We start from the raw sequence: 13,913 nt of genomic DNA on the forward strand, positions 1-13,913 counted from the left end.
CAACACACAGCCATGAGGAGAAAAGAGAAAGTGAAACAGCACAGGACATGAAAGAAGAACGCAATTAAGCCCACTACCATCTATCCTTCCTTTCTTCCAGTGCAGATCTGATTTACACCAGTTCCTGCTCATTCTCCTTCCGATTAAACAGCGAAAGCTCGGCCGCAATCGCCCGAAGCGGAAATGTGAACAATTGATGTTCGTTACTATGGAGACGAATCCATAAGGCCCCTGGAAAGGGGAGGAAGGGAAGGAAGGAGGGATGAAGGACGAGAGATTTAAAGCTAGTCTGAAGTGCATAACTGTCGGAGCGTGTTATTAATCACGTGAATTCCACACCAATTAAAGCAACTTGTACACTGAGATTTTTACGTCCACTTATCTGGTTTATTGGTGTTTTTTTTTTCCATCCCTTCAGGTGAAGAAGTCGTCAGCATGTTGAAAGCAGCTTCTTAGAACATGTACACAAACCACATGCTAATAAATTTTATCTTTTCATTAAGACATGTCTCTCTCACAGTAGGTGTGTGTGTAAAACCCATTAGTGCAATCTGTTGCACTAATATGTGACAGGATAAAACGGCGACACGGACGACTGTGCGTTAGGAGTTTCTCTCCAGGAAGACTCTGCAGCACCGTACACACTGCTCATACACCCTCTCGAAGTCCTGCTCGTTTCCCTGCAACGAAAAACAAGAGAAGGAATCATGTTATATACCAGCTGTGTGGTCTGCAAAGGCATCGCTCATAGGCAGGATGTACATTCCTCACGATACATTTTCAGTTTTTACTCTCTGTATGGCGTTTCACACACTCCATCTCCACACAGGTTTCTTCTTTTATTTATAACAACGTTTATACAGGAGGCTCTCATCACCATGGTGTTTTTCAGAGAGGTTCTGCACATATATAATCATATCTATCTTATAAACAAACAAGACCATCAATGACGGCGTAGCTCAATCCAAAGAGGGTTGCAGCTGTGGCAAAGCAATCAACGATTTCCTGAATGTCTTCCAAATATGTTGCTACAAATACAGAGTCTTCTGCATACAGCAGTGCTTGCATGCAAATTTGCCGAGTTTTGGTTGAGAACTTGAGTCTGGCAAGATTGAAAAGTTTGCCTTCTGATCGAGTCCTGATGTAGACGCCTTTATCTAGGTTAGTGCCCATAGTCTCAAGGACTGCTGTATAAGGCTCTATATAATATATATAATATAAGGCTACTGTAAAAATTGTCAAGCGAGCGCTAAGGAGTAGTAGATGCTTAACGCGGTGCAATACACCAGGCCTCTGACAGACTTTTGTGCTCAGGGCATCTGATCAGACTAGGCCATATTTTCATTGTGTAACACCTAAATATTTAAAAGATTCTTTGCGCTCAAGTGGCTGACCATTAACTTCCAGTGAAATATTACTAAGAGAGCCAAGCTTACATGTACCATCAAATATTAAAAATTTACATGTCAATATTTAAAGTCAAAAGACTGTCAGTAAACCACTTGCATAATAATTTGAGATCAGCATTCAGATTATCTTGGAGTTCTGTATAAGGACACTTCACAGGACTTGACACAGGACGGCATATCAATCACATAAATCAGGAAAGGCAGCAGCCCCAACACGCTCCCTTGTGGCACAACAACAGACACAGACTTTGCAGTCAAGCAAGTGTTTCCTATACCCGTGACTTGAGTTCTTCGTGACAAATATGACCTGAACTAGTCCACACCAGTATCACTGAATCCAGACTTGGAGAGTTTAGCGAAGAGGATCGAGTGACCGACAGTGACGAAGGCTTTCGCTAAGTCCAGAAAAACAGCACCAGTAATGAGGCTTTTGTCCATGTTCTGAAAAACTAAGTCAGTGAAACTTACAAGAGCAACTTCTGGGTTCTCCGGTTTCCTCCCAATTCCCAAAAACATACCAATAGGTGCAACAGGTATGGTGAGGAGTCTAAATTGCTTTTAGGTGTGAATAAGTGTGTGTGTGCATGGAACAATATGATGAACTGGAGTCCTGTTGAGATTGTATTGACTTCTCTCACACACACACACACACACACACACACACACACACACACACACACACACACACACACACACAGCGTTCCAGGCTTTGGCTCTGGATCCAGTATCACTTACTGAAGATGTCTCACTGAACAAAGAACTAATTTTGAGTTACTGCATTTGTGCTTCTACATACAGCTGATTTAAAGTGACACTGTCCATATTTCACACTACTGGGGGGCAAAAATAATTTCTAGCACACCATGCATCTTTCACAATCAATAATTTTGCAACAATTTACCTTTTTCCCCCCCTTCACAAATCTGTTCGCAGGTCATGTGCAATCCCCTTTATTGGCTTTACAGCTTTAGAGCCGCTCCAGGACCTTTAACTTGTTTCCTAATATGTCTGGGGGGGGATGCATAAAAAGTGCACTACTGTTTTCTCGCTGTGTGAAACAGCCGAACTCCTTCACCATCACAAACCTGTTGTGAGGCCTAACAACAGCAGAGCTCTAACAATGGCTGTTTGCCGCTTGCATCCTGAGGGCTTCTCAGCATAAAGGCCGAGTGGAAGGGAATTAACTCTGCCATGTTATTTGAAGGGTGAGTGGTTAATCATCACCCTATTCTGAATTGTTTTTGTTAGACATCCCATTATCTTTTGTACCGAGTAGCAGTGCGTCGACAGAAAACCAACAAAATCTCAATTGCAGTGCGTCCCTTAATGAAAAGGGCATTTTTTTTATTCTTCCACCCTTCCATCCAAAGTGACTCACGAGTCAAAATCAAATCCAAGCACAGTAATGTCAAAGAAATCAAAACAGACCTTCCCCCCCCTTTCGCTAGTTACCTCTGCCAACTGTGTTGGAAGAGGTTTTGTTTGCCTGTTCCCAACAACCTCTGCGACCACTTCCCAGGTGTCTGGCTTGGAGACTACTGCTTGACAGACTTGGATTATGCCGATGACACGACTTTGTTCTGCTGCTCGTTGGCAGAATTGAAGAGAGTACTTCATGCTTTTGATGAGGTGGCATCCAGGCTTGGGCTACGTGTCAACCGGTCCAAGACCAAGCTGATGCATACAGGTGATGGTCCTGACCCATCATCATTGGCACCAATCACCTCAAGTTCGTCATGTCATTTGTTTATCTGGGATCAGAAGTTGCCACCAATGGCGACCTCTTCACTGAGACTGGTAGCAGGCACCATGAGAAGCCTTTGGAGACCACTCTGGAGATGATGTGACATCTCCTGACGTGCCAAGCTACGGGTCTACAATGCTGCAGTTTTGTCTGTGCTGCTCTATGGCGCTTAGATAGTGTTGCCACCTGTCCTGGTTTTTCCTGATTGTCCCGGATTTTCATGGTCTGTCCCGGAAAAAAAAAAAAAAATCCGGGACACTGAATGTCCCGTTTTTTGGTACATGATGGGCAAAATGTGCATTTCAACTTGCGAGCCAGCTGAGAACCAGTTTGCTTTTCCGTAGCTCGCCGTGCTAAGCGGAGGCACATCATTACGTCGCTGAATACGTCATTACGTCGCTGTATACGTCAGTTACGGCGCTACGTTTACATAAACCTTGGCGCGAATATCAAAGCAAAAACAACACGGAAGAAGCAGCAGCAGCAACAATAATAATAATAATAATAATAATGGATGACTTCGCGTTTGTATAGCTGCTGCTTCTCGTTGCTTAAAAATGGCGATCTTTCGCGGTCTTGTTATTGTTGTTGGTCTTAACAACTCCGCCCCCCTGCTGACGTAAGCGGTTCTTTCCTCTGGCCCAGCAGAGAGTTGGTGCGAGCCTGGAACCGGTTTTCTGGCCCCAGAGCCAGTTCTTTGTCAGTGGAAACAGAAAACCTGGTTCCAAACTAAGCACTGGCCCCGAACCAGCCCTGGAACTGCTTTGGTGGAAAAGGGGCAATGGAGGATGCTTGGACTGATAAAAGAAACAGACTCTCTGTTGCAATGGTGAAGGCTGAGCTTCAAGACAGGCTAAACTTTCAGTTGTCCTCAAGACATTCATTGAAAATCAGCCAGGACTCATAGCAGCAGCAAAGAAAAACACCAAATATAAATGGAAGATTAGGTAAGGTTTTGGTGAATTAAATGAAATCCAAATAGTCTTATCTGCCTACTCCTGTATGTACTGTATGTGCCCAGTTATATCAGTTACATGTCTTCCTATGTATTTGTTTAGCCAAGAGCAGCAAGCAGCAGAGGCACAGGCAAGCACAAGCAAAGCACACACCACACTCTAAGCAATCAGGTAAGCTGTTTGACACTACACCTTACATTGTTACATTCAGGTATTCTTAGATACAATGAAAAATTAGATTATTTATTTTTATTCCACATAAGCAAATAAACAGAACTTAATTATGTATTCCCCGTTTACCTGTGCTCACTACTGCCCCCAGGTGTCCACAACCAAAAACTGTTGGAAATAAACCAAAATAATGAAGACCTGCTATATTATGTAAAGCAATTAACTAAACAAATAACTAGCAAAAGCGTCATTTTTACTAATTAGAGCAATACAATTTCAGCGTAGAAGGGCGATTTTTGTCTTGGGTTAGATGTGCGAAGGGCGCCGTTGCTTACAAGCAAAAAGGTCGATTGGATGGTCAAAATGTCCAGGATTTTTGTCAGACACAGGTGGCAACCCTACGCTTAGACCTGGCCTCTCAGCAAGAACCTTGGCCGCCCATGTTCTCGGCTTCGAGACCCATGCCCTCAGGACCACTGAGGGGGTGCACTGGTCCGACCATGTCTCTAATGAGGAGCTCCACCAGAAGACTAACCAACCAAATATCCTCCACACCACTGCACAGCGCCATGTTCGTTGGCTTGTACACATACTGCGCTGCACAGACAACCATCCCAAAGAGCCATTTACGAGTTTGATCCACCAGTGGTAGGATGGAGACACCCTTGCGGCCGACCACGCACCCATTAGAATGAGGTCATTTGTCAAGACCTCCAGCAGATTCATTTGAGACTGGAGGACATCCTGGCACTCAGCCAAGACCATGAGAGATGGTGGAGTTTGGTGGCACTGGTGGGCTCAACACCATGCTGGCATGAAGCTTAGGAGGAGGAGGAGGTTCCCAACGTAACTCAAAAACTAGTGAGCATATTTTGATGAACTTTGGAGGAAAGGTGAGCCATGGGCCGAGGAACAATTAATCAGATTTTGATGCAAATCTGGGCATGTCTGCAGAGACAGGATTTTTTTTTGTCTTTTCCCCAATGTAAGTCAAAAAGTAGTGAACAGATGAAATTTGGTGTACAGCTTTAGTATTACCCTCAGTTCAAGTGATTTGATTTTGATGTTGATCAGGGCTCGAAATTTGCGGTGATCCGGTCACCCGAGGCGACTTAATTTGTCATTTGGCGGGTAACTCCTGTCACTAGCCAGCCCGGTTGGCTAGTTGAAAATAAAAAAAATATACATGAAGCGAAGATTCAGACACACCATCAACTAAAGCCGCCACATATTAAGCGTGTGCCATGTGTGTTAATCGATGTGTTTATTTGCAGGACGGAAACTACCGAAGAATTCCGAATCATATCGTGTACGAGTCAGGCTGTCAGTTTTTTCACTACTGCGCATGCATATAACGCATCTCATTGAATATCACGGTAATCACGTGTAGTATTGGACCAGGTGGGTGGAGCACAGAGGCACGGCAGGCCAGAACTGAGTTCTCAATGAACTATTTATTGTTAGCTTTTCAGCCTTTTATCACTTCCCAGCCCCGCGCACACGCGCGCACACACACACACACACACACACTGTTAGGGTTTTGCTGGGATTCGAACCTGGTTCGTTGGTGTGATAATCCAGCAAACCCCCACTAGGCCACCAGGGGGATGACTCAAATGCAGAGGCGTGAGGCGGAAGTAGAAAAAGAATCAAAAGGTTTATTTAAACTATATACACTATATACAGGGCAAAACAAAAGACAAAAAAAAACCAAAGAGTATAATCCAAAAGAAAAGCAAAGTGCAAAAATACAAAAGCTAAGAAGATCAAAAAACACAGTACAAAGGAAACTGGAGATAAACATAACAGCACAGGAACAGTGGCGGCCTCTAGAGGCCAAAATAAACACGACATGAAAAGGAAATAACAGCGGCCTCTAGAGGCCAAAACAGTCCTAGTCCTAACACACACACACGTGTTCTGGTTGGGGGAGAGAGAGCTCCCTTTCTCTGCTCTCCTCTCCTTTTAAAGGGCGTGGTCACTGGGGAAGACACACAAACAGGTTAATCCCCATCAGGTGCAATGATTCCACCACTTACCTTCCCTGACTCCACCCTCCATTCACAGACCGCCGCTTGGCCACGCCCCCGCTGCCACATCACGTTATCAAATTCAATAGACGTGGCCACATTATCGCCCATTTAAACACGTGTGTTTTTGTTGTTGTTTACATCTACATCTGCCAAAGCTACGTTGCGATGTGGAATTTTCTGAAAGGTGTACAGAAACCGCCAGAGACGGGGACAAAGCGACCTCGGTCTGAAGAGGAGAAACGACAAAGGACTTATAAGCAAGCGTGGGAGCAGGGTAGGCCTTGGCTGCAATACAATTTTTATGGAATAATTAATTTTTTTCAAGTTGATTCCTAGTCAATATGAAGCTCCTAATGCTTTCTCTCTCATAAATGGTTAAATACAGAAAGCATGTTGGACATATTTTGGGTGCTATAGTCATGATAGTAAGTATATTTGTTTTCAATACTCATACACCAAGTTGCCAAGTTTTCCAATATATTATTATTTGTTGATATTATGGTGCTCTGTGTTGTTCTCATTTATGTATTTAACAACAGGATCAAAATCCTCGGGTCTTGAAATAAATGCACATTAGTCATGAACAATGGTAACGACTCTCTTTTGCGTTATTTTTGACAGAAGTAAAATTCATACATGAACAAATTTTGGCGAGTTGATTTTCTGTTTGGCGAGTTGCTTTGGAAGGGAACTAGTCCGGCTGGCTGGTGAAAAAATATATGAATTTCTAGGCCTGTTGATAATACATGGCTTGGCCAAGGTATGCACTCTACTGTGTGCTCTTCTAGTTCACATCTGTGTTTGTATTGTGAACATTCATCAAAATCAGTCTCTTAAAATAACAACATGGTTTTAATCTTCCATCACAATGCGGTGACTTTTGCCCGAGTCTTAACTAAGCTTCTGATTTTTGATTACATCAACATTTACTGCTGGGTGGAGGAAAAGTAAAAATGCAGAGCCTGTTATAAGATGCTATAAATAGCCATCATGTTTTTCTCTGAGGCACAAAAAAACCTTGACAAATCGTTGGCTTTTTAACGTTTGGATGTGAGCTATGGTGTTTTATTTCACCTCGTGCGTACAAGTCTGGTCAACAGCGTTATTGTTTCTTGACGTGCTTGAGTCTGAGATGCTAGCAGGAGAATTATGACCGCTTTAGGTTTTCTCAGTGTTTTTTGTCCCAACTGTGTGTTCCTGAACCAGCCTGATGAGTAAAAGCCGATGTATGTAGTACAGCAGGTGGTGGGAATCTGCATAGCTTGTGTGCGCAAGAGTTGAAACACACAGTTTCTTTCAGCGTACAACTCAAAGTAAATCGTGAGTAAATTGTTTCTTTCTCCGGTCATAGAACAAGAGAACACGAGTCTGCTGATGCTGCTAGGAATAATTAACCATTGTTCCACAAAATCGAATCGTACATACGCTGATAGCTGACAGTAGAGTTTTTATTTCGTCCTCTGTTGGTTCAGCAACACACGCCACCATTTTGTTTTTCTCTTCTCACAGTATATGAGCTGATATCCTAGTAGTAGAGTAGCCAATCAGAGTGCACGACTGCTCATAGCCAGTGAATGTGGACAGAATTAAAAAAAAAAAAAACTAATAGTTTGGACACAATAGTCAGATTATTAAAGGTCCCATGGCATGGTGGTTTGTTGATGCTTTAAACGGGCTTGTGGAGGCTTCCGGATGTTATATCTGCAGGCTTTCTCGAAATGAACCCTCGGTACGTAGATATAGCCTCCTGGGAGAAAGCCCCATTTCAGCGCTTTTCCCAGTGCGTCGTTTTGCTAATGAGAAGCAGGAGGCGGGGAAGGGTAGACGGTGGGGGCGTACCATGGGGGGAGGGGCTGCCGTCTGCCTCCCAAGCCGGCCGAGAGCGCTCCTAGTCGGGCACGGCCAGGCGGGCGAATGCCCTGGTCCATCCGCCCTGTCTAAAAAAATGGTACAACTCGAGCCCATGGTAAAACTGGGACTTTGTCATTTTTTCCCGCCTGAGGCCCATGGTAAAACTGAGCAGTGGGACTTTGTCATTTTTTTCCGCATGAGGCCCATGGTAAAACTGCACTTCCAGGAGGGGCTGCCGTCTGCCTCCCAAGCCGGCCGAGAGCGCTCCTCGTCGGGCACGGCCAGGCGGGTGAATGCCCTGGTCCGTCCGCCCTGTCTAAAAAAAAATAAAAAATGGTACAACTCGAGCCCATGTACCTGGCTAACTGCAGGAAGCGGTTAGCTGCACAGCTAATGTAGCCATTGCTAGGCTAACGCACCGATTTTAAAACACGGCAAAACAACCAGTTATACACTTACTTGTTTGGTGTTTGTTGCTGATGCGGCAGGGATGCTTGGCACAGACCCAGGCTTAAGTGACCGCTGATGTGCAAAACCTGCCCTGTATTGTCCCAAGTTGTGGAAACATTCATCAGGAAAATGCTTCTGACAAACATACACCGTCTTAGGTAGACTCGACGGCGTATTATTGAAGTAAATAAAATTAAGCCACTGCGTCTTCAGGGGCTCTCCCGTCGGCAGTAAAAACAGACTCTTTTCTGTGTTGTCACATCCATGTACAGCGCAATTTCCATGTTGTGTCTTCTATGGGCTCCTCACTACACAATGTAGTCATGTGTTCTGCGCATGCGCAGTAGGCTTGGTAGGACAAACAGAAACTTTTGAGTTGGGCGGGCAATCCATACAGTGGGTGGGAATCCAGAGGGGGGTGTGGGGATCATCTCCCTTGCTGACGTAGGCAAGGGAAGAATTTATCAATGCGCCGTTTTGACGCGCCATTCTCAAATGTTGGGCATAGTTTGGTTTACACATTATGAAATTTCTAGCCACTGGGGTGACTTAAGAAGGTCAGAGGAACTCATTTTAACATTAAAAAACCTCAGAAAGTGAAAATTTCATGCCATGGGACCTTTAAAGGCTATTCTGCAGTGTGTAATTACTTTCTACCTCAGGTTTGTTTCTAATGGTCTTCCCTCCATCTCTCTCTCATGTTGAGCTTAGAGATTTTGGAAAACCCCTCACTTCTCCTGGGGTCCATTTTTCCTCACGAGTGTCAGTCCTGGACTCCCTGCATTTTCATCGATCTTTCCTAATCAACCTCTTATCAGCCCCTGTGCACTATTTAAGTATTACATTTACACTTTCCAGATAAAACACATTTATCAAACACACAATGAACCAAAGAAAAAAAAATGTAGTAACTTAGACTGGAATGATGTGGACACTAGGCATGTAATGATTCACCTATTTCATGATTCCATTCGATTACTGAGCCTGGGTTTATGATTTGATCTTCTGACGATATTTTTGAAAAAAAAAAATTAAATGAGGAAAATTTTATTACCAAAAATGTGTGACATGTACTTTTCTAATTCTTCACCAACTTTAAATTAAAAAAATAAAATGTTTAATTTTCTTAATAACCAACAGAATGTATTTTTCCACATTTGTAAAGGCTGGAGTAAAATATAATAGCCTATTAACTAAAATATTTACTTTATTAAAAATGAAAAACATTAATAACAAATAGACCTTTTCTTAATAAACTTGTGAATATTTGGACTACCTCCATTTGGATAATCAATCGCACAACAGCTCTTTCCATCTTAGATCTGTTTTTTTGTGGGTTTTTTTGGTGTGCATGCGCTTTCACAACATTAAAACTGTGTTACTTCCATCTATGATGAAGTCACGTGTATTCCCACTATTGTACGTTATGCACTAAACACAATTACAGCTCGGAAAAACTAAGACATGACACAGCCTGATAATCACGATTCATTTTTTTATTTCATCGATTTACAGTCATAAATTTGTATCGTGATTTATCAATCACACTACATATATTGTTGCATACCTAATGGACAAATTACAATTTTACTCTTCATTATTATCGCATTTTTTTCCCATGTTCCTTAAAAGATCAATTTATTTTACACCAAAGATCACTTTACCTGGAAGAGACGCACTCTAAAAAGTGAAGAGGGGAATTTTGGGCCATGGTAAGGATTCTTGTGGAAGAGTGAGTAAGTGAGTGAGTGAGTCAGCTTCTCTGTAACAAATACACCTCGAGCTGGAATGAGCATTACTGCTGATGAGCTCAGAGCTACACTGTGATAAGCATGACGTTGTAATATTCATAGTAAAGACAAGAAACATTATTTTGTAAATAAACCAAGTTAGAATTTGATGCCTGCAACACACTCAAAAAAAAAATTGGGATAGAGGCAAAATAAGACTGAAAAGATCAGAGGATATTCAAGTAGCACTATTTTGGAAGATTCCACAATAAGCAGGTTAATTGGTAACATGATTGGGTATAAAAGGAGCAGCACCAAAGGCTCAGTCTTTGCAAGCAAGGATAGGGGCGTGGCTCACTGCTTTGTGCCAAAATTCGTGAAAGAATTATTAATCAATTCAAAAAGAACATTTCTCAACGCAAGATTTTAGGTCTTTCAAAATCTACAGTCCATAATATTGTGAAAAGATTCAGGGAATTCGGAGACATCAGTGCATAAAGTGTGAGGTCGGAAACCACTGTTGAATGGGCATGACCTTTGAGCCCTCAAGTGGCGCTGCCTAAGAAACCGTCATGCTAAATGTGACAAATACAGCCACATGAGCTCGGGAGGACTTCAGAAAACTGTCTTCACTTAGCACGGTCCGCTGCTGCATCCATAAATGCAACCTGAAACTGTATTACACAAGAAGGAAGCCATTCAACAATTCTATACAGAAACGCCACCGATTTCTCTGGGCCGGAACTCATCTCAGATGGACTGAAAGACAGTGGAACCATGTGCTGTGGGCAGATGAGTCACATTTCAGCTTGTTTTCAGGAAAACCGGACGTCACATTCTCCGTGCCAAAGGTGAACACAACCATCCAGTTTATCAGAGAAAGGTGTAAAAGCCAACATCTGTGATGGTATTTGGGGGGGGAAATCAGTGGGTGAGTTGCATGCGTTTGAAGGTACTAATGATGCAGTGGCATATAATGGGATTTTAGAGAGACATGTTCATTAAGGCAACATGTCTTCCCAGGAAGTCCATGCTTATTTGAGCAGAACAATACCACGCCTCATTCTACACGGGCTACAACAGACTGGCTTTGTAGACACAGAGTGCGTGTGCTTGACTGGTCTGCTGCCAGTCCAGATCTGTGTCCTATTAAGAATATATGGTGCATCACGAAGAGGAGAATCAGACAACAGCGACCACGGACTGTTGAGCAGCTGAAGTCCTGTATCAAGTAAAGAATGGACAAAAATTCCAATAGCAAAACTGCAACAATTAGTATCCTCAGTTCCCATGTGATTAAAAAGTGTTATTAAAAGAAAGGTGATGTAATACAATGGTAATAATGCCTCTGTCTTTTTTTTTTTTTTGAGTGTGTTGCAGGCATGAAATTCTAACTTTATGTTTACAAAATACAATTAAGTTAGTCAGCAAAACTATTGAAAATCTTTTCGCTGTACTTTTGTCAGTTAAATAAAAGTTCACATGAATTAACAAATCATAGATCTTTGTTTTTATTACATTTTGGAAAATAGCTCAACTTTTCTGGAAATGGGTTTGTACTTCTTGATGTAGCTACATTCACCGGCCACTTTAATAGGAACACCTGTACATGAAATTGTGCAATCTTATCAGCAGTACAATGCATAACTTCATGATACAGGTCAAGACCTTCAGTTAATATTCACATCAAGCATCAGAATAAGGGGGAAATAATGTGATCTCAGGGACTTCAACCAACAGATTCTGAGATCAGACCAGAATGGCCAGACTGAAGTTCTGAGCTGACAGGAAGGCTATAGTAACTCAAACAATCACTCTTTACAACCATGGTGAGGAGAAAAGCATCTCGGAACACACAGAACCTTGAGGCGGATGGGCTACAACAGCAGAAGACCACATCACCAGGTCTTTTTCCAACCTTAAACTGTTAAAGGTTCAATCGAAGCTGAAGCTCTTGAGCTGTATTTGCATGATTTAGAACACTGTGCTGCTGCCACATGACTGGTTAATTGGATAATTGCCTTAATGAGCAGGTGTTCCTAATAAAATAGCCAGACTGGATATGCCAAGTGATGGTGTACTTACGTAGTAGGGGTCTTGAATCACCAGTTGTTTTTCAGGATCGTATGAGCCGAGCAGCTCGATTTTGGCTTTGCAGTTCTTTACGCTGTTCGCTTTCCTGTTCAGATCTCTGCAACAAAACACGCAAACTTCAATTCGTTCACATACAAGACAAACAGCATACTTTATCATGTACCATTTATATTTATCCAAAGAAGTTAAAAGCCAATCCAAAGTTGAGAACAATTCATTTTTTATTATGGATTTAGGCTATTTTATGAAGCCAGTTACAATGCTGTGAAAAAGTATTTGCACCCCTGCTGATTTCTTCCATTTTTGCTTATTTGTCACATTTAAATGTTTTAGGTCATCCAACTAAGCCTAATATAAGATAAAGATGATGTAGTAAACACAACATGTGGCTTTTAAATAATCACTCCATTTATTAAAAGTAAAGGGTTCATCAAAATCTGTAACTGCCCATGTGAAAAAAAGTTATTGCCCCTTTAAACCTAATATCTGGTTGGACCACCCTTGTTGGCAACAACTGCAATTAAACATTTGCAATAACTTACAATGAGTCTTTCACATTGGTGTGGAGGAATTTTTGCCTACTCTTCTTTGCAGAATTGTTTGAATTCAACCACATTGGAGAGTTTTCGAGCCTGAACTGCCCGTTTGAGGTCTTACTACAGCATCACAATTGGATTCAACTCAGGACTTTGACAAGGCCATTCCAAAACCTTAATTTTATTTCTTTTGAGCCATTCAGACGTGGACTTGCTTGTGTGCTTCGGATCACTGTCCTTCTGCATAACCCAGCTGCACTTGAGCTTTAGGTCACAAACTGATGGGCAGACATTCTCCTTCAGGATTTTCTGGTAGAGAGCAGAATTCATGGTTCCAACAATTATGGCAAGTCGTCCAGGTCCTGAAGCAGAAAAGCAGCCCCAGACCATCACACTACCACCACCATCGTGTTTGACTGTTGGTATGATGTTCTTATTTTGGAATGCTGTGTTAGCCTTACACCAGATGTACCAGGACCCATGTCTTCAAAAAAGTTCTATTTTTGACTCATCAGTCCACAGAATATTATCCTAAAAGTCAGGGGTTCATCAAGATGCTTTTTGGCAAATGTGAGACGAGCCATTGTGTTCTTTTTGGTCAGCAGTGGTTTGTGCCTTGCAACTCTCCTATGGATGCCAGTTTTGCCCAGTGTCTTCCTTACTGTAGAATCATGAACACTGACCTTAACTGAGGCAAGTGAGGCCTGCAGTTCTTTAGATGTTCATCGGGGTTCTTTTGTGACCTCCTGGATCAGTCGTCAAAGCGCTCTTGGTTGAATTTTGGAAGGCCGGCCACTCCTGGGAAGGTTTGCCACTGTTCCAAGTTTTTTCCATTTGTAGATAATGGCTCTCACTGTGGTTCGCTGGAGTCCCAGAGCCTTGGCAATAGCTTTGTAACCCTTTCCAGACTGATAGATGTCAATTATTTTGTTCTTGTAA

General features: G+C 42.4%; 1 protein-coding gene across 2 annotated transcripts in view; it reads right to left on the bottom strand.

Moving 5' to 3' along the window:
• Positions 1-365: 365 nt before the first annotated feature.
• acp1 (acid phosphatase 1) overlaps positions 366-13,913 on the bottom strand; it is a 34,433-nt gene continuing 20,885 nt past the window's right edge. For both annotated transcript variants that reach the window (XM_060937040.1, XM_060937039.1), the window contains exons 5-6: positions 12,430-12,535; positions 366-680 (exon numbers count right to left, since the gene is read on the bottom strand). In XM_060937040.1, coding sequence (XP_060793023.1) covers positions 603-680; positions 12,430-12,535 — 184 coding nt within the window. In that variant the 3' untranslated portion in view covers positions 366-602. The remainder of the gene's footprint in view (positions 681-12,429; positions 12,536-13,913) is intronic.

The sequence above is a fragment of the Neoarius graeffei genome, chromosome 13 (genome assembly GCF_027579695.1).
Source record: "Neoarius graeffei isolate fNeoGra1 chromosome 13, fNeoGra1.pri, whole genome shotgun sequence".
Classification (NCBI taxonomy): Eukaryota; Metazoa; Chordata; class Actinopteri; order Siluriformes; family Ariidae; genus Neoarius; species Neoarius graeffei.